The sequence below is a fragment of the Punica granatum genome, chromosome 4, assembly GCF_007655135.1.
Source record: "Punica granatum isolate Tunisia-2019 chromosome 4, ASM765513v2, whole genome shotgun sequence".
NCBI classification, from domain to species: Eukaryota; Viridiplantae; Streptophyta; class Magnoliopsida; order Myrtales; family Lythraceae; genus Punica; species Punica granatum.
Window position 1 is genome coordinate 9,173,430 of NC_045130.1, and position 18,658 is coordinate 9,192,087.

Sequence of the window (18,658 nt, forward strand, 5' to 3'; positions counted from 1 at the left end):
GCTGCTGCTGCGCGTGATGCTTGAGTCAACCCCCCCCCAACCAGCGAGCAATCTGAGCAAGTGTTGTCATCCTCTGCTCTCGGCGCACCCAAGTTGATCTGCAACCTTCTTCTCCATCTGCCACGTCATTTGGTTTCTTCTCTCGTATTACACGTGTCTTGAGAAGTTGGGCTTCTAGTCAACACTTGAAGTTTTTGTGTTTTAAAATTATTACCCGTTATATTGAAAACTTTCTTTTTCGTGATAATTTCCTTAGTTCATTGAGCAATAAAAAACCAAACAAACCATATATTTATTATGTAATTTCAAAATGATTCACCTATTTAAAATGTGATCCATAGAGCTATTGACTCCTTATAATGTTTAAGGAATCGAGGTTTTCCGAGAAAGCCTCATATCATCGTGGTTAAATCGCATATTATGTTTTTCAATTTTGAAGTGTAATAGGACATGGCATATGTCCGAAATACATAATGATCGCGTCCTATGGCGTATCCCACAATGAGGAGACCTCGAGCGATTGCACGGTAAGTCCACAGCACCAAATAATTCATCAGGGGAGAGAATAGAGGGGCATAGTAGTAATTTCAGCGATCCGGCTAAACCGAGAAAACTGGCCATGCTCCCCATTCTCCAATCACGCAATTCCTGCCTTCTTCGTCTTCTCCCCTCTCCCGGCAATAACCACCGCCGAGCCGTTGGAACGAGCCGCCCCGAGCTCCCCGTGATCTGAGCTCCCCTGTAACAGATGGAGCTGAACATGGAGTCCATGGCGGGGGCGATCGGAGTTTCCGTCCCCGTGTTCCGGTTCCTTATCTGCTTCCTCGCCACCATCCCCGTCTCCTTCCTCTGGCGCCTCGTCCCCGGCCGCCTTCCCAAGCACCTCTACTCCGCCGCCTCTGGCTCCATCCTCTCCTACCTTGCCTTCGGCTTCTCCTCCAACCTCCACTTCCTCGTTCCCATGATGCTCGGCTACCTCTCCATGCTCCTCTTCCGCCCATTTTGCGGAATATTGACCTTCTTCCTCGGATTTGGCTACCTCATCGGATGGTACATTCCGAATTCCTTCGACTGATTTGGCTCAGCATTGCTAGCTGCACCGTTGATTCTCCCTATTTTGCATTGAATGCAGGCCAAGTTCATATTTTTCTAGGAAAAAAAAAAATCTTTAGTAGCTGGTCTCCTAATTAATGCTTATGGTTGGATTTTACTCTTCCTGGTACTGTGTGCTAATTTCAATTCTAATTACTTCTTTATATAAAGATTGACATTTAAGGAATTTAACAAGAGCAGCAGAATCAGCAAAGTATACTCCTTTGGTTTCTCAGATAAGAAACTTTGTACAGCTTAACTTGTATCGTTATTGTCAACGGCCTAAATTAGTGGGTCTGGGTTAGATTGGATGTTAAGTTTATAAAACATCTTCTGTATGCAATGCCTTCAGTTATAGTTTCAGACAGACCTCTGTTGCTGTCTTTGTACTGCTCTAAACATGCTTCAACAGTGTGTTCAGATGAATTGCCCGATTCTTGACTCGGTATCTATTCGTGTAGCCATGTATACTACATGAGCGGGGATGCATGGAAGGAAGGTGGAATTGATGCTACAGGCAAGCAATGAATTTTGTTATTCTGCTTGCATTGCTGTGGCATGGTTTGCTTGTGAAAGGATATCTTCTTTGCTCTGCTTTCCTTCCTAACGGATATGGCCATTTGTCCAGGAGCTTTGATGGTGTTAACCTTGAAAGTCATTTCCTGCGCAATAAATTACAATGATGGCTTGCTAAAAGATGAGGACCTTCGTGAAGCTCAGAAGAAAAATCAGTTAATTAAGCTGCCTTCACTGATAGAGTATTTTGGGTACTGCCTCTGTTGCGGCAGCCACTTTGCGGGTCCCGTCTATGAGATGAAGGATTATCTTGAATGGACTGAAGGAACGGGGGTAAGTTTTGCAATAACTTGATGTTCCATGATAGTTTATTCTTTTCTTAAACTGGATTGATCAGTTAAGTCTTGCTTTCAATTTATCTTTAGATTTGGAGTCACTCAGAGAAAGGGCCTAAGCCATCACCTTTCGGAGCAGCACTTCGGGCAATTATTCAAGCTGCTTTTTGCATGGCTATGTACCTGTACCTAGTACCGCACTATCCTCTGACTCGGTTTACCGAACCAGTGTACAATGAATGGGGATTCTGGAAGCGGTTGAGCTATCAGTACATGGCTGGCTTAACCGCTCGCTGGAAATATTACTTCATCTGGTCAATTTCAGAGGCATCTCTCATCATATCCGGTCTCGGTTTCAGTGGATGGACCGAATCTTCTCCACCAAAGCCACGGTGGGACAGGGCAAAGAATGTTGATATTGTGGGAGTTGAGTTTGCGAAGAGTGCGGTGCAGTTGCCACTTGTGTGGAACATCCAAGTCAGCACTTGGCTCCGTCATTGTGAGTATTGCTTCTTGCTCATTGTTGTATCAGGGCATGTTAACGTTTGTTTCTGCCTCATTAGAATTTTCGCTCCTTTCAGCTGCTTATAATAGGTAAATTTTGAGTGGAATTGTATAATCCAAGGAAATTGTAATTTGGACAGTAAATTGAGAATGGGCTTAGTTAAGGTTTGGTTGGACAAATTGTCCTTTTGACTGTGTTACTTGTTTGTCGAGTTGCCTGGTCTTGGAACATAACTATTGTTGATCTCTCATTAGTCAGATAGTGACCATTCACTGAAATCTATGGATTTCTAACATCTTTGTACAGTGGCAATTTGATTCTTTTACTAACCAACTAAACTCATTTCACGAAATCCTAATGTGCCAACTCTTCATTCCCTGATATTTGATTGCCTATGCAGATATCTGGCTTTTAGGAAGTGTAAATGATAGAATTCTGTTGGTGCAGATGTGTACGATCGGCTGGTTCAGACGGGCAAAAGGCCTGGTTTCTTCCAATTGTTGGCGACACAGACAGTTAGCGCCATTTGGCATGTGAGTGATGCATTTGTTTCTGCGGGCAGTGAAGAAACATGTTTCTTATACTTATGTATATGACAACTGCACTCAGCTCAGCTTGTGCTGGACAATAGTTTCATTTTCACTTAAAAAATTGTTTAACGTAATATGTATCTATGTGCTTGCGCTTTAAAATTCCTCAAAAACTCAACAGTTGGATTATTGTGTTGAGGCTTCTTTGAAGTTCATACACGTAGATCTTAATTGCCTGCATGTTTCTTGGTTATCAGTTTGGTGCAATTGCGGGGATATTTTTAAGCATAGATCAGACACTGTATCTGGGACCAGAAATCCCTCTTTTTTGTTTTTGCTTCAATGATCTTCTCCGACTGCCTTTTCACCTTCCAGTCTCATGATTGCAGGGATTATATCCTGGGTACATCATATTCTTTGTACAGTCAGCTTTGATGATAGCTGGTTCTCGAGGTAATCTGTCTCTCTTCTTCATTGACATGTATTGTTCTGGTGTGGATTTCTTGTTTTTTCTTTTCTGAAAACTTACATATTATGTTGTGGCTCCCCGAGCAGTCATATACAGATGGCAGCAAGCAGTGCCTCCAAAGATGGCTCTCATAAAGAATATCCTTGTCTTCTTGAACTTTGCCTATACCCTCTTGGTCTTGAATTACTCTGCTGTCGGTTTCATGGTCAGCTCTCACAGTCTCACTCTCCCTTGTCACTCTCAGTTCTTTTTGCTGCTTCTTTTTCTTCTTATTATGCTTCTTTCCATGAGTGGCACAGGTGCTGAGCATGCATGAGACGCTAGCATCATACGGGAGCGTGTACTATATTGGAACGATTCTTCCCATATCCCTGATCCTCCTTGGCTATGTCATTAAGCCTGCGAAGCCCGCAAGATCCAAGGCTCGTAAAGATCAGTGAGTTGAGAAATCTAATTTCTTGTCTCCCTCTGTCTCTCTTCTTCTCTTGGACTTGCCTTCGGTTTGATATGTTGTAGTAGGTAGAAGAGAGCCCTGAAACAGTTCTTTGTTTTGTTTTTAACTTAATGAATTTGTGCCATAAGTTGTTTTCGAGAGTTAATGGAAACTGTTGAGCCTTTTTCCCTTCACTTGCTATGGCTTTCAAGCTTCGACATTGATCCTCTCTTTGCTTAATGCCTTTTCCTATTTCACCACTTGATGACTCCTATGGCTATGGTTTGAGCTCCACTGAGTAACTCATGAATGAAATGCACTTGGTGCCCACAGCGGGTTCACTTTGTATGGTTGTATATAACTCCGGTCATTGATCATGTCGACTGTGGTCACACAGCTTCACAATAACGATAGAGTGCCCCCATGACACAGCGTTGTGGATTGCACTTCTCTGTGACCTGCATAAGAGCTCGATTTTGAGATTATTGTACACGTGAGTATGCTTGCTGTTGTTTAATGTGGTCTCTGAATTGGCTGTTATTGCTACCTCTGAGCAGCTGATCCTGTTTAGTCCCCACACAGTGTGGGGCGGGCAGTTAGACTAAGTTGTAGCCTCTTGGATATATGGCGCATAGTGTGCATGATTCTGAAATTCTTATCTGCACGGAAGGGAATGTCTGAGTTAGCAAAAACATCCATGCCCTTATCCGAAAAGGCCCTTTTCGCCCTACTTCCTGACATTTATTGCAGGATACCACATCTAGTGGACTTGCTGTGTGTGTTTGTGCAGTCCAAGCCTCGATGATGACAAATTACTATGACATGCCATGTACATCCTCGACTAGGGCAGCCACAACCATCCTGTTTTGAGGGTCTCAGTGTATCTTAAAATTCCGAGATAGAGGACAGCATGGTGGCTCAGCGTTGCTGCTGCCCTAGCCAAAGTCGTCAGAAGTGCTGGAGGCTGCAGGTTCCCATGAGCACCCATATGTGCTCACCAGGATTTTCGGAGATATGATAATCTCAATTAGGTTGATGATGGTGGTGAATGGAGAGGCATCAGCGTCCCCGATTCGCAACCCAATCCTAGATCTAGGGAGGTTTTGGCCCCCGCAGGGTACTGCGACAGACCCAAGGTTGCGGTGGCCTCTGGAAGCTCCAACAATCTTAACCGATCATTTTGTTATTGAGCAACGACAGTGACCAGCTCTCGTTACAAAAGCAATGTTGCTTCGGGGCAGTGGCAAATGGGAAGCATCTTGGGCTGATATAATCTCACCTCAATTCTGAAAAATGTGCAAGGAAATTCTTTTTGATGGCATATCATTATCCGTAAATTATAAATAAATTTCTAGTTTATAAGAATGAATCCATTGAATTCGAAGATATTCAAAGCAATAGAAATGAAGAATTCGTTTTCCAAGCTCGCATCCTGCCAAACGATTAAACGCAGTAAAAGAGTGACAAGTACCACGCAGATCTACAAAACATTACTTCTTTTAAAGTATTTTTATTTGGGAAAATTTTCTAAATATCACTCTTTAATGCTTAATTAATTAATTTTATTTATTCTTACAATAACTACAATTCTTTGGTCAGCATGAAAAAAACTAAAATAAAAACATGTAAGGTGTACGAGGCCTCACATCAATATGCTGGCAAACTGCATGCATGGATATTGATATGTGGATGACAATTACCTCGTCTTCTTCGAAAGACACACAGGACAGGATGATGATGACGATAATGCAATAGAATAAAAAGCTCATGGCTGACATGGAGAAAGGCAAGGTCAAGTCCATCCATAAGAACGAGTCGTGCATCCTCATCAGCAGACATCATTAATTAAATTATCACGCCCTTTCTATTATAAATCTTTAATAGATTCACCCCGTGCATTCAAATCAGTCGATAGTACATGGCATTAGAAATATATGTTCCCGGTCCTAGAAGAAATATTTAAAGGAGCTATTGTAGAATTTTTATAGTTGTAAATACGTAATAATGGTGTTAAACTATAATGGCAGGACCAAGATCTATGAATGAAAATGTTACAATGAAATGATATTGTTCCCAATCTCTAGAAAGATATATTTCTTTCTTTAAGAGATGCATGTTAAAATGAATTAAAAGACCTGCGTTGTCAATGAGGGTGTAGCGCAGTGACGCACACTTTTACCTGACAATTAAGATGTTGTAGGTTCGATATTCAGTGAGACTTATCGTGCTTTTTCATCAGCTTTTGAGAATTCTATTTCACTTGTATCAAATTCATGAGTCTCTCTTGTAATTAAAAAAAAAAAGATTTGCATACAGAAAGGATTCGATGAAATGATATTATTCACAATAGATATCTTTCTACTTAAAAAGACGCCGGTTGGAATGAACTAACAGCGTTGAACATCTACCCTAGCCGACCTTCTAGTTCCACAAATCTGGGGCCATCATCATCTTCAGTTCGACCTCATTTCCAGTTGGTTCGTTCCTGATAAAGTCAGTAATATTATCTCTTATAACCGAAAAAAAGTCAGTAATATCTCCCACCGAGGGACAATGATAAATGGTATCCGAAACAAAATTCAACATTTGCCATGGTAGAAAAGTCATTGGTCGCTCAATTGTGATATAAAGGGCATCCATTTCTTCGAAGACACACCACCTTGACAGACGACTTGCTCAATGCGAATAATGCAATTTACATTGCGGGCTTTACGTATTGCAAAATTGAGGTCTAATTAAGCTTAAAAAGACGCCGGTTGGAATGAACTAAACAGCGTTGAACATCGGCCCTAGACGACCTTCCAGTGCTTCAAATCTGGGGCCATCATCATCTTCAGTTCGACCTCATTTCCAGTTGGCTCGTTCCTGATAAAGTCAGTAATATTATCTCTTATAACCGAAGAAAAGTCAGTAATATCTCCCACCGAGGGACAATGATATATGGTATCTGCAACGAAATTCAACATTTGACATGGTCGAAAAGTCATTGGTTGCTCAACTGTGATATAAAGAGCATCCATTTCTTGGAAGACACACCACCTTGACAGACGACAAAGCTTAATCTTGCTCAAAGCGAATAATGCCTCTACATTGCGGGCTTTACGTATTGCAAAATTGAGGTCTAGTTACGATCAGTTCGTTCAAACTAACCGTCAAATCGCACAAAATAATCTTTTCCTGACCGCCCCATTATTTAGAAATTTTGCCATATCCGAAAACAGAATTTTAAAATCTGAAAACCTTCTTGTTCTAATTTATTATATTTGAACGAAACTAATTGTTCTTCATAGGGCTTTTAGGTACTTTTGTATTACTTTAGTGAAAGTTCTAGCATAGCCGTCTTTGTCTTGATTAGCGGCAACATTAACGCTTCTTCTAATAAACAATTTTAATCAAATAAATCGAAATTTGAAAGTTTACAGTTGGGCACGGCCATTCTGTGAATTAAATTAATAATTTCAGGTCAATATTGAGGCATGCGGCGGCTCATCATGGAAAGAAACCAATATCTTATACACAAAATCAACTAAAACCAACTCAGCAAATGAGAAACAAGTTGTAGTTCAGTCACCCGCATAATCCCCTAATATCCAAAATGTTTCATGTTCGATTCTTGTGAAGGGATCTACTGTGTCATTTTTTAGCTCTTAAGATTTCTATTTTTTTGGGTTATAAAGAAAATCTACGAACCTAGTATTTAATGAAATATAAATCATAATCCTAATAACTAATTAATAAAGGAGCATTGGTATTTTTATCATGAGAATTGAACATATAATTTTTTGATTGATAAACGAGAGCGTGCATCACTATATTACATATTTTTTCTTAAATATGATGATTTTTACTTCATTATATTAAACTCATGAGATTACGAGATGTTTGCTTATGTATAAACGCTAAATTGGGTTCACGCAAGGAAACAGATAATGAGATATGTATGATCAGTATAGTGCCTTTTTTTCTTGGTTGAACAGTGTAGTGCCTTAGTATTTCTCGACTTCATTTTTCTTTTTCTTTTTTTCTTTTCTTGTTTTGGTGAACGAATTCCATACTTAATGTTAGAAAAGGGCATGGCATTTTAGAAAGTCCGACGTTGAATTCCATATTTAATTGTTGAATACTTCTAATTAGGATAATAAGTATACTATCGCGTGATATACATATACCATTAGGGGAAGGGTGGCAATTCAAAGATCACATGCATGGAGAGGATTTTAAAAGTCGTTCTTGGCTTGTTGGACATTGCCCTTTGATCAACCCAATCTACCTGGAAAACCAGCGATTTGCGCATTAAAATGGGCAGAAAGCAAGACCCATATGCGTCGTAATTAACTTTAGTAGTATTACGACTTGTCGGTTATACTTAGTCCAATGTGATGCGAAGACGAGAATTTTGAACTGAACTTGAATACGCCGTGTTGATTGTATACTGGCTCTCTTTGCATCTGTCTTATTCCTCGTATTGACTTCTGATTCACAAATTATATTGTGACTTCGTATGTCAATATTCATGCACACAAGGTAGAGTGGCAGATGTTTTGCATGTTGCACATGTATAAATATCATACTGTACATGACAAAACAAACATATTACGTCTATTACAATGGCCTGCGTAAGCACGAGTCACTATCAGACAACCATGCCTATGTTTTTGCCCCCAATTAAGTAAAATCAATTTTTTTTTTTTACATTGCATGGAGGCTCATTGGCTTACAACTTACAAGAAAATAGAAACAGACACTTAATAAACGGGCACGAATTAATCTTATTACGGGAATCAGATATGGAATCATTACTAGATTAACAGACGAGGAAGTGTATGCCACTATATCGCAACTTCCTTCCAACCTAAAATCCTTATTTGACCTAATGAAAGGGAACTTTGATTTTCAAAGTAGTTGACCACTGTATTGAAGATTCATATAATAAAGAATTGGCAAGCAAAAGAGGATGTGGCGTAGTGATGCACACCATCGTCCGCCGACCTAGAGGTCACGGGTTCTGTACCGGTGAGATTATCCCTGCTCTTTTATTGGTTATTTATAATTTCTCTTTCATTATATTAGTTCTTAAGCATCCTTTATAACCGAAAAAAAGAATAAGCAAGCAACAACACAAAAAAGCCTCTTTGGCTTGGCATTAATCTCTTTGTTGCATCAATATCTCTTTTATTCAAACCTATGGCCAAAATTATCACGCATATTTGATTAGGTTTAACCGTGGGAACAAGTATAAAGAGAAAGGAGTTCGCTATAGTAACACTCGTGAAATCGTGTTTTAGTTAGGTTGTATTTTCGTTCATAACGTTTCCTGCACAAATCGATTCCTCCCTCTTACATCCTCTTGTATTCATCGAAAAAAGAAAACATTGCTTGTGTAGTATACAATCCATCAACTGTTCTATATGCGCGTGTAGTCACTACAATAATTTCAGGCTTCAGTGACGGATTGCCCTACATTCCGTCACAAAATCCAACGTTGAAATTCTCATCGATTCACCTCTTGAATCGAATTTAACACATAGCCACGCAATTCGAGCAGTAATTCGTGTAATTTCAGCTACAGCACAAATTATTAAACAAGTAAATTGCCGTCCTTTTCTTTCTCTTGTGAGCTCAAAGAATCTTCGATATGATGTTCATCCATGGGACCAACAGCTCCGCCGCCGGTCAGCTGCTTCGCCCTCCGAGTTTCATGTTCCCAATCAGTCTGGGCCACTACGAACAACATGCTCACCACGCAAGAGGCCTGGGCCGCTAATAACCCAAGCCACAGTCCTATGAAGTCGAATCCGGCAAAGAATCCAAGCCATAATGCCACAGGCATCCCGACCACATAAAAGCATCCGAAGTTAATGTTCGCTCCCATCTTTGGCCTTGCAGTTCCTCGAAGGACCCCGCAGCCTGTCGTCTGGGGGCAGTTCCCGAGCTCGCATAGCCCAATTATGGGCAGAACTGCCGAAGTTAGGGCTATTATGTCGGCATCTTTTGCGAATAGCTCCGCCCATGAATTTCTCACGGATATGGCGAAAGACAAGGCCATGAAACCTAGGATGAAGCTAAAGGAGAGCCCCGTGATTGTGGCAAGCCTAGCATTATGGGGCCGCCCTGCACCCAACTCGTTCCCGACATGAGTAGACACACCGAAGCTCAAAGAAGATGGGAAGATGTAAATAAGTGCCGTCGTTTGGATTAGGACTCCCATGGATGCAACTGTGGCTTGGGGATTTGATAACAGCCCGCATAGTAGGATCATGATCTCATACCACCACCACTCCAGGCACACCGAGATGCAGCTCGGGAGAGCCAGTCTCACAAGCGGTCCCCAGCCCCTGAGGCAGTCGAGGGATACCGGGGCCCACGTGCTCTCATGAACGCGGGAAATTAAAATGTAAGCCACCAAAAACAAGAGTAGGTTGAAATTTGTACAAACAGCACTAAGGGATACACCCCTAGTGCCGAGGTTGAGCATGTCAACAAGCACATAATTAGTAGGAATGTGGAGGAGGACCGCAAATAGAGTGCACCAAGTGAGTGGCATTGTTACTCCCTGCGAACGCAGATAGATACGGCTCGGGTAGAGAAAAGATTGCAAAACTAGATCAGGAATGGAGTAGAGAATGTAGGATTGGGCTTCTGCAGCTATGCTATTTTCTTGGCCGCAAAGTAGCAAGATTCTCTCCATGTTGAGCCAGAGGACTAGTATCGGAATCGAGGTGAGGAGGAGGAGGAGCACAGTGCGCTGGACGGTGAGGCCAAGGAGTTTGGGCCTCCTGGCCCCATAGGCCTGGCCGCAGATTGGCTCCATGCCCATGGTGAGGCCAGAGAGGATGGAGTAGCCCGTGATGTTGGCGAATCCAATGGCGAGGGAGCCACCGGCCAGAGGTAGTTCCCCGAGGTGACCCAAGAAGAGCATCGAGATCATGGACCGCGAGTAGAGCAACAGGCCTGTCAACACCATCGGGACTGATAAGTTGGCTATTGCTTTGGCCTCGGCGATCAAGAGGGAGGCTTGGCTCCATTTTAGGTTGTGCTCGAATCGAGAATTCAGCCCTTTTGGGATCATAGGAGAGAGTATGTCGGGCTCATTCATTTTCGTGGTTGTTGGAGGACTATTACAAGCTCTACGTAAATTGCTCTTGAAGGGATCAATAAGGAAATTCTGTTTGGAATTAGATTTGAAGAATGAAGGGTGCATGTATGGCTATATATATATATATATATATATATATAATTACATAGAAGGGAAGTTGAATCTCTTCTCTTCTTCGAAAAACTGTTTATTATAAGGTATGGAGATTTGGACAGGATACGTTTCTTTATTCGGAAGTACTTATTTCCGCGTATTGACCCACATTCAAATCAAATTGTTTTTTCATTGTTGGAGTAGCACCGCACGGTTAAACGCATGCATGCACATCTTCAAAGCCGCAACGTTAACGATAAGATCATAATTCAGCTTTACTTTTTTCTTTAGCAAGTACATGAACCATTTTTGTAATTAGGAAATTTCAGGTTCGATATTCTTTAGGGACCATCTGTGCTATTTTATCAGTTATTAGGATTTCTATTTCATTATCTAGACCCATGTACCTCTTTATGTAACCGAAAAAAGAATATGACCGATATTTTCATATATTTTTGGCACTTTATATATATATATATATAGATGGATTTCGGTGATATTATGTCATTGTGACAAGTATAATACTACACTTGAAAAATATGATACTTCTTTTAAATGAATCAATATAACCATAAATTCTCAAAAATATTACGCATATGAATAGAAGTATTACACATTTCAAGCATAGTACTACGTACACTCATTGTCCTGGTGTCAGCATATAAAAAACCCACTATATATATATATAGAGGTATATATCTATGAATATACGTATTAATAAATCTTCCACTATATATATCTATGTATTCCATTGTGGGTGGAAACAAAATAATTAAGATTGGGCGGTTATAAGAGGACACAACTTTGATCATATATAGATATATGATTAACCATGACCCGCGAACTATTAGATATTGGGGCAAATGGGCCGGGGCAACTTAAGGCTAGGTCGAGCTAATAAACAGTAACTGGATTCAATGGTGTATGGAGTAGCTTGCGCACTGTTGGTTCAATCTGACTGCAAGTAAATAGGCTGCTCCAACTAAATATTTCGTCGTTGAATGAAACTGCTGTGAACGCCCTCGTCGGCGGCCATACCGTGAAGTTAGTCAATAATTAATTGAATGAAGTCGATCAAACTCTGAATTTCATAAGAGAAGAAAGATCGAAGCATAAACTGAAACATTCTGGAGCTACAAAGAAAATACATGGATCGGATTGAAATTGTCTTCGCATTAAGAAAGTGTTTTCAACATGGCTCGCATTTGGATGATAGGATAAGAGAAAACGCCTGCCCTCTCTGTCCTGGACGGCGGCTTTCGGCGTTACGAGTAATAAAGCCTTCGCAAAACGACTGGTTTCTCTCCGCCGTCGTGACATGGACGATCACCAAAAACGGGATAAGATATATAACATTATGCATGTTCATCATATGTGGACAAAAACTGTAATTTCAAAGGAGAACTTTAATAATGATTAAATAGAAAAAAGACACCACCAGCACGGTGGTTTAATAGTTAAGCATCAAGCGTTCCATTTGAACATCACGAGTGAGGTTTACCTCACTGAAGAGGTAGAACTCGCCGCTGTGTGAGTGTATTATGGGATGGCGATGGCCGGCCTATAATACTTGATCCAGTTAGCATTGGACTTAATTCACTAGTGTATTGGTGGGGCTGTTGGGCTAAAGTCTCAACGAGCTATGGCGAAAAGAACATTCCGTGACGGTTAGGTTCCCTTAGTTGGGGCAGTCACAATGGGTTAATAACCCGATCTAACTTTTTTTTATAAAAAAAATAAAAGAAAAAAGACAAAAATGATTAGACATTAACTTGCCACATGCCACGTTTCCTCTCTAGTTCTAGTTTTGCCTTCTGATTAGTGATAATGATATATGGTCATTCTATATTGTCACGTGTCTCTTATATTTTATTGATTATTAATTAATAAAGATATGCATGGAATTGAACTCTAAGTCTTGGGGAAGATCCAGATTACAATCACTAACTTAAAGCGAGTATCCTCTTTAAAATTTATAATACAATTCTTTTTCATTGTTAAGTAATTTAATTATTAGAATTTGCCAGTACAATCATTTCAATGTAGTTGTATTGTACAAGCAATTGCAAACTATGCATATTTTACGTACAACTCAGATTTGCAAAGGAAAACGTACTAATACTGTAAATTAATAGCCTCCGTGAAAATGGGTTCGGAACAATAATATTGCTCTTTGATAAGATTTCATAAGGTCCTAAATTAGACTCTTATTAATTGAATTTTATATGCCTCTTTTTTTTCTTTTTTTTTTTTGCCTCCATTTTTTAAGCCAATTGAATACACCTCATTTCTAATTATAAATTATATAATTTTTAATAAATTATATGAATTTTCAAAAAGAATTTACTTAAAATTTATTGAATTACTTAATTAAGTCGTACTATTACTTTTAGTAATGAACCATAGTATTTAACGAAATTCATGAACTATGGACTAGCTAACAAAGCAAGCAATCCCACTTCCTTCTTTTATTGATAACTAATCTCACTTCCTTCATTGGGCCTCTGTTCTAACGATTAGTGGTCAACCCAACGTGAGTTGATTTAGATAGTTTGACATCTCTTTGTCTTCAACAAAATATTCAATTCAATTATTATCGCAAAAAAGTATCAAATATTGTAAATAAAGTGAATCTATGATTGATAGTGTTTTTCCTTAGTAGATTGATTGACTGGTTATGACTCGTTAGATTTTTAAATATCCTATAGTTATCACCGGAGAAATTTTTTTTTTAAAAAAAGAATACACAAACACCATGGATTGGTTAGTTTCAGTTCAATCAAATATGGGATGGCTGATGACTCATTCATGCTAGTGGAGAAAATACACTAAAACTGCTATTATTCACAAAGGAAATTTCAAATAGGTCATTTGAATTGTCCCAACATGAGTTCAAACTCAAATGTCTGTGCAATAAACCAAATCAAACAAGAAAAATTCAACTCAAACTTGAGAGTGATAGCGTAAACAGAAAGAAAGGGAAATCACCACTAAGCTAATTCCTATCCATTTTCCCTAATATAAAGGAGAAAATTAAACGGTGGATTCCTTCTTGTTCTTAGTAAGATCCGCAGTTTCATCGTTGCATACGTACTTTTTCCAGTAGGGGTGGCTCCTCCACACCTGCTGCATCTCCTCGATTGGGACACCCTTCGTCTCAGGTAGGAGCATGCAGATGAACGCGGTCATGATGATGACCCACACGGCAAAGAAGATGAAGAGGCCGAACTTTAAGTGGCAGAGCATCCATGTGAAAATCTGGGCCACGAAGAAGGTGAAGATCATGTTAACTGCGACATTGATGCTCTGGGCCGCGGACCGGATTTCCAAGGGGAAGATCTCGCTGGGCACAAGCCAGCCCAGGGGCCCCCATGACCATGCGAACCCAGCCACATATACGCAGATACACGCCACCAAGCCGCCCGCGTACCACTTGGGCAATGGACCCGGGTTACCACTCAACCCGAACTTCCATGCTATGCCTGCAGTGATTATAAACTTTCCAAAAACCAAGAGAGATCATATCACGTTAGCCCTTTCAAAAGTGACATATATATAACAAAATAAGAATTTAAGGGAAAAAAAAAGTTAAAGGGATCAATACCTGCATTATCAACATCTGTAAACCTCCTCCAATGAACAAGAAACGACGGCCGACTTTGTCAACAGTGGTAATGGACACTAAGGTGGCGATGCAGTTGACAAAGCCGGTGATGACAGCGGACATAAGAGAGGCATTGCTCCCAAACCCAACGGTCTTGAAGAGGACGGGCGCGTAGAACATGAAGACGTTCATGCCAGTGAGCTGCTGGAAGAGAGGGATGCAGAAGGCCATCGTGAGCTGGGGCCGGTACTTGCGCCTCCAGATGTTCCCCCACGGGCTCTTTACGAGCTTCGAGGACTCGCAGGCAGCAATCAAGTCGTTGAACTCCTCGTCCACATCCTGGACACCGCGAATCTTGACCAACTGCCGGTGGGCTTCCTCTTTCTTGCCACGCTCAAGTAAGGAGTTTGGGGTGTCAGGGAGAAAGAGGGAACCGAGGATGATGAGAAGGGCCGGAATGACAGCGCCACCAAGGCTGAGCCGCCACCCCCAGCCGCCCTCTATCTTGGCAAACTCGTAGTTTAACAAGTTTGCAACAAGGATACCGATAGTGATCGATAGCTGGAACATCATGTTCAACGCGCCACGGTACTTGTATGGCGCCACTTCTGACAAGTAGATCGGAACAGACTGAAAAAAAACACAATGTAACAAATGCCAAATGCACTTAGAACATATAAATCGACATAAGATTAGGCAATTGTTTCCAAGACAGGCAATCTGTTGATAAATTTGAAAAGTCGTTAACTCTTTGGAAAAAAAAGAGAGTATATTTAGAGCAACACCTAAACCATCAATGTCGAAAACCTAAAGATGTCCGTAAATAATCATTCAAATTAAGTTCACTGAAATAAAAGTCCAATTATCAAAAGATAGCGTAGCATATTGGTGCACGTTCTCACTTGTTGATCTAAAACTTGCAGGTTCGAAACATAATAACACTGTATGTGCCCCCTTATTAATTATTTATGATTTCTCTTTCATTATATTAGGCCTTGAACCTCTTTGTAATTGGGAAAAAAAATCAAATTAATGGTTCTTGAATATATTATACAAAATGGAAATTCTCTATTTTTGGGTCCCCTAATTTCACAAAATCATCCTCGTATAGAAAAAAGATGATGCGAGACATGCTATGCATTTTTTTTTTGGGTGAATAGCTGAGCATATTTATTAGCAATAACATCATCTCTATACATGTAAAGTTTCTCTTTTTTGGCCTTTCTCCGCTATACTAATTACGTACTATGAACTGTTTCTACAGAATAGAAAATCGTATATATATGTTGTGTGCGTGAAAGAATATATAAGAAAATCGTTCTCTTTTTTTCTTCCCTAGTGAATGGATATAACTTTATTTTATAAATAATTCAACATTTACAATAAAAACACACGATTCAATATTCTGCTAGTTTTCCGGGCAAATCATTGGAATGCATTGTCTAATATCTATGAAGGAGGCTCGGCACATAATAGGATTTAGTTTTTCGGGCTATGAAAACACAATAAAGGTGCACGCTGTACATCAAGTTATGTGTACATAAAAAATTGGGATCAGATTATTACCTGATTGGCACACCCGATGCCACATCCAAGGAAGAGCCGACCGACGATGAGCATCGCTACGTTCTGAGCGGCACCATTTATGATGGCCCCAATAAAGAAAAGAAACCCAGCAAAGAACATGGTGACACGCCTCCCAAAGGTTCGGGTCGCCCAGGATGCGATCATTGAAGAGAACAGCGCGGCAAGATAGAGGGATGACGTGAAGAGCGTGAGAGTCTGACTGTTAAACTTGCAGTACTGATCGTCCGAGGATTTCACCGTGGATTCCTTCTGGTATACCGAGGGGAAGAACTCCTTCAGAAAGGAGTCCATAGATGTCACCCCACCTGTGAAGAATCGAATCGAAGTAAGACACCATTAGAATCATTAATTCCACGCCAAAAAAAAAAAACCGGTTAGAATTTCTTTTATGAATTCGCGATGCAAAAGGACATATTTTCCCTATCTGTTTATCCTAAGATTACAAGACCATAAAAATTAGAAACATAGTATGATATGTTGTTCCATACATTCTTCGACCAATCAGTCGAACAGCAAAAGTTTCACCGTTTCATGCATTACATCCTCACAAATTCCTCGCTAAACTTGTCAACATAATCAACCGATTTCGATCTAAAGAGAGCAAGCCAGAAAAGCAGACAGATACATCACCTGAAATTCCGAGATCATAACCAAATATCAAACCACCTGAAGCAGCAACAAGGCTAGTGATGAAAACACGAAAAGTGAGCTTGCCCGGGTAATTCTTCCCGGGAGCTGTCACGATGCCGCCTCCAGCCATTGGTACGATGTTTGCTTGAAAGCAACGCCACAGCTTGTGATTTGAGAAAAATATATAGTAGGGTGTAAATCCTAGTTAAAATATCTGTTTCAGATATATCCAATATCTCATAAGATTTTTCTTTTTCCCGGTTAATCCGATAGAATCTATCGATTCTGTTGAAAGACATCTTTTTTAGATTTTTTTGTTAATCCTTAACAAACTCATCAAACAAGTCGAGTCAGCTATAAGAATTTTTTAAAGCAGAGTTAAAGTTTTGCCACGGATAATATGATGTTTTCAAGTTGACATAATCTATATTTGGCCGGTGGAATTTTTAATTTTAATTGCATGGGTGTAGGTGGCCAAAAAAACATACATGGGTATAGGATTAATTATTTATATTTAAAAATACATAAGCATGTCATTCTTTTATTTACGCTATTCCAGATCTGACCCGTATCTATATCTATAATTATATATATATATATATATATATATTTTGAATAGAAAAATGCTGTGCAGATTAAGCATGAGTTTTAGCACTCATACATATGCTAAAAGATATTTATATTTATCATATTGTATTATACTATATGTCAGATTAATTTTTTAATTACCATTCATAATTTAAATTAGAATGTTAAAACTAATATTTAAACATTCAACCAATTTACATAGCTGATTTCACGACAGCCATAACGAATGATGGAAATAATACGAATGATGGAAATAATAACTGATCTATCTTTATTTGATCTCGCACAATGCATATTCAATGATTAAAATAACATCTTTATCTTTATCTTTATCTTTATCTTTATATGGCAGTTTGCGATCTAAAGGAAGTTAAGTTGACAAAGTATCAAGAGAATGATCGAGTACCTTTTCATTAAATTATGAAAATTTTAAAATTATTGAAACGAAATTTTAGAATAAGATTTTCTTTTCGGTTGGAGAACGTGAAAAAAATTAAATCAAGAAATTAATTTATAAAATATGTTGCTCCAGCACTTTCTTGATTTAAAGAATACCAAAAGTAATATATGAGGTTGAGAAAATGAAGCAATTCTGATTTCAATTTAAGAAAAAAGCATATTGAATCAATATTTATTCATTAGTGAATTATGTGTTTATTCTTAATCCGAAAAATGAAGTTTGCAGATAGAATTTTTTTTGGTAAGCCACAAATCAATCTAGTCAGTTAGCGAAATAAGTTGTTGAATTTAAAAAAGATATCTTCCGTATATCTTAGTTTGTAAATCTGACCTTTCGTCAGACGATTTTTTTTATTAATTTTTATAAAAATTTAAAATAAAAAGAATGTCTTTCCCCCGAAAATACAGTCCTACACCGTAAATGCGCGTCCGAACTGGTCGATTGCTCAACCGAGTTTTCTGAGTCTGGCTGGGTCCTACAGCAAGCTGGCTCATTTGCATGTTTGGACCCAGACAGCGGTGATGAGTCCTAATTCAACCCGTCGAACCGTCTGGTCCAGGTGGGGTTTATAAACTTTGATATATTCAGGTCCATCATTGAAATTTCCATCAACGAGATTATAGGGATTTTGAGTTAAAGAGAGAAGGAGATGGCCATATCTTCTGAAGACGAATGTGGAATGTAAACTAAATCGATTACTAAATGCCATAAGTTTAATTT

At 39.4% G+C, this 18,658-nt stretch overlaps 3 protein-coding genes across 3 annotated transcripts; 1 reads left to right on the plus strand and 2 right to left on the minus strand.

The window, feature by feature from the left end:
• The first annotated feature begins 611 nt into the window (after window positions 1-611).
• On the plus strand, window positions 612-4,104 carry LOC116205597 (lysophospholipid acyltransferase 1-like). The gene is made up of 8 exons (XM_031538229.1): window positions 612-1,050; window positions 1,554-1,609; window positions 1,721-1,941; window positions 2,034-2,442; window positions 2,896-2,981; window positions 3,368-3,431; window positions 3,534-3,652; window positions 3,747-4,104. The coding sequence occupies exons 1-8, from the start codon at window positions 749-751 to the stop codon at window positions 3,885-3,887; spliced, it is 1,398 nt and encodes a 465-aa protein (XP_031394089.1). The 5' UTR covers window positions 612-748; the 3' UTR covers window positions 3,888-4,104.
• A 5,139-nt stretch (window positions 4,105-9,243) lies between these two features.
• LOC116203254 (protein DETOXIFICATION 49) lies at window positions 9,244-11,060 on the minus strand. Its single transcript, XM_031534928.1, has one exon. It carries the CDS (start codon window positions 10,974-10,976, stop codon window positions 9,459-9,461), a length of 1,518 nt encoding a protein of 505 aa, XP_031390788.1. The 5' UTR covers window positions 10,977-11,060; the 3' UTR covers window positions 9,244-9,458.
• Window positions 11,061-13,893: 2,833 nt separating this feature from the next.
• Window positions 13,894-17,045, minus strand: LOC116202922 (sugar transport protein 12-like). The gene is made up of 4 exons (XM_031534558.1): window positions 16,891-17,045; window positions 16,240-16,565; window positions 14,674-15,303; window positions 13,894-14,567 (listed from the first exon to the last, which is right to left on the minus strand). Exons 1-4 carry the CDS (start codon window positions 17,018-17,020, stop codon window positions 14,103-14,105), a joined length of 1,551 nt encoding a protein of 516 aa, XP_031390418.1. The 5' UTR covers window positions 17,021-17,045; the 3' UTR covers window positions 13,894-14,102.
• Between the last annotated feature and the right edge of the window lie 1,613 nt (window positions 17,046-18,658).

Bases quoted from the DNA above. Each gene is read 5' to 3' on its own strand.
- LOC116205597 (XM_031538229.1), top strand. From the start codon at position 749: ATGGAGCTGAACATGGAGTCCATGGCGGGGGCGATCGGAGTTTCCGTC. The intron at 1,942-2,033 runs GTAAGTTTTGCA...ATTTATCTTTAG, and splicing joins AATGGACTGAAGGAACGGGG to ATTTGGAGTCACTCAGAGAA. The intron at 2,443-2,895 runs GTGAGTATTGCT...CTGTTGGTGCAG, and splicing joins CAGCACTTGGCTCCGTCATT to ATGTGTACGATCGGCTGGTT.
- LOC116203254 (XM_031534928.1), bottom strand. From the start codon at position 10,976: ATGAATGAGCCCGACATACTCTCTCCTATGATCCCAAAAGGGCTGAAT.
- LOC116202922 (XM_031534558.1), bottom strand. From the start codon at position 17,020: ATGGCTGGAGGCGGCATCGTGACAGCTCCCGGGAAGAATTACCCGGGC. The intron at 16,566-16,890 runs GTGATGTATCTG...GATTCTTCACAG, and splicing joins TTATGATCTCGGAATTTCAG to GTGGGGTGACATCTATGGAC. The intron at 15,304-16,239 runs GTAATAATCTGA...GTTTTTTTTCAG, and splicing joins GCATCGGGTGTGCCAATCAG to TCTGTTCCGATCTACTTGTC.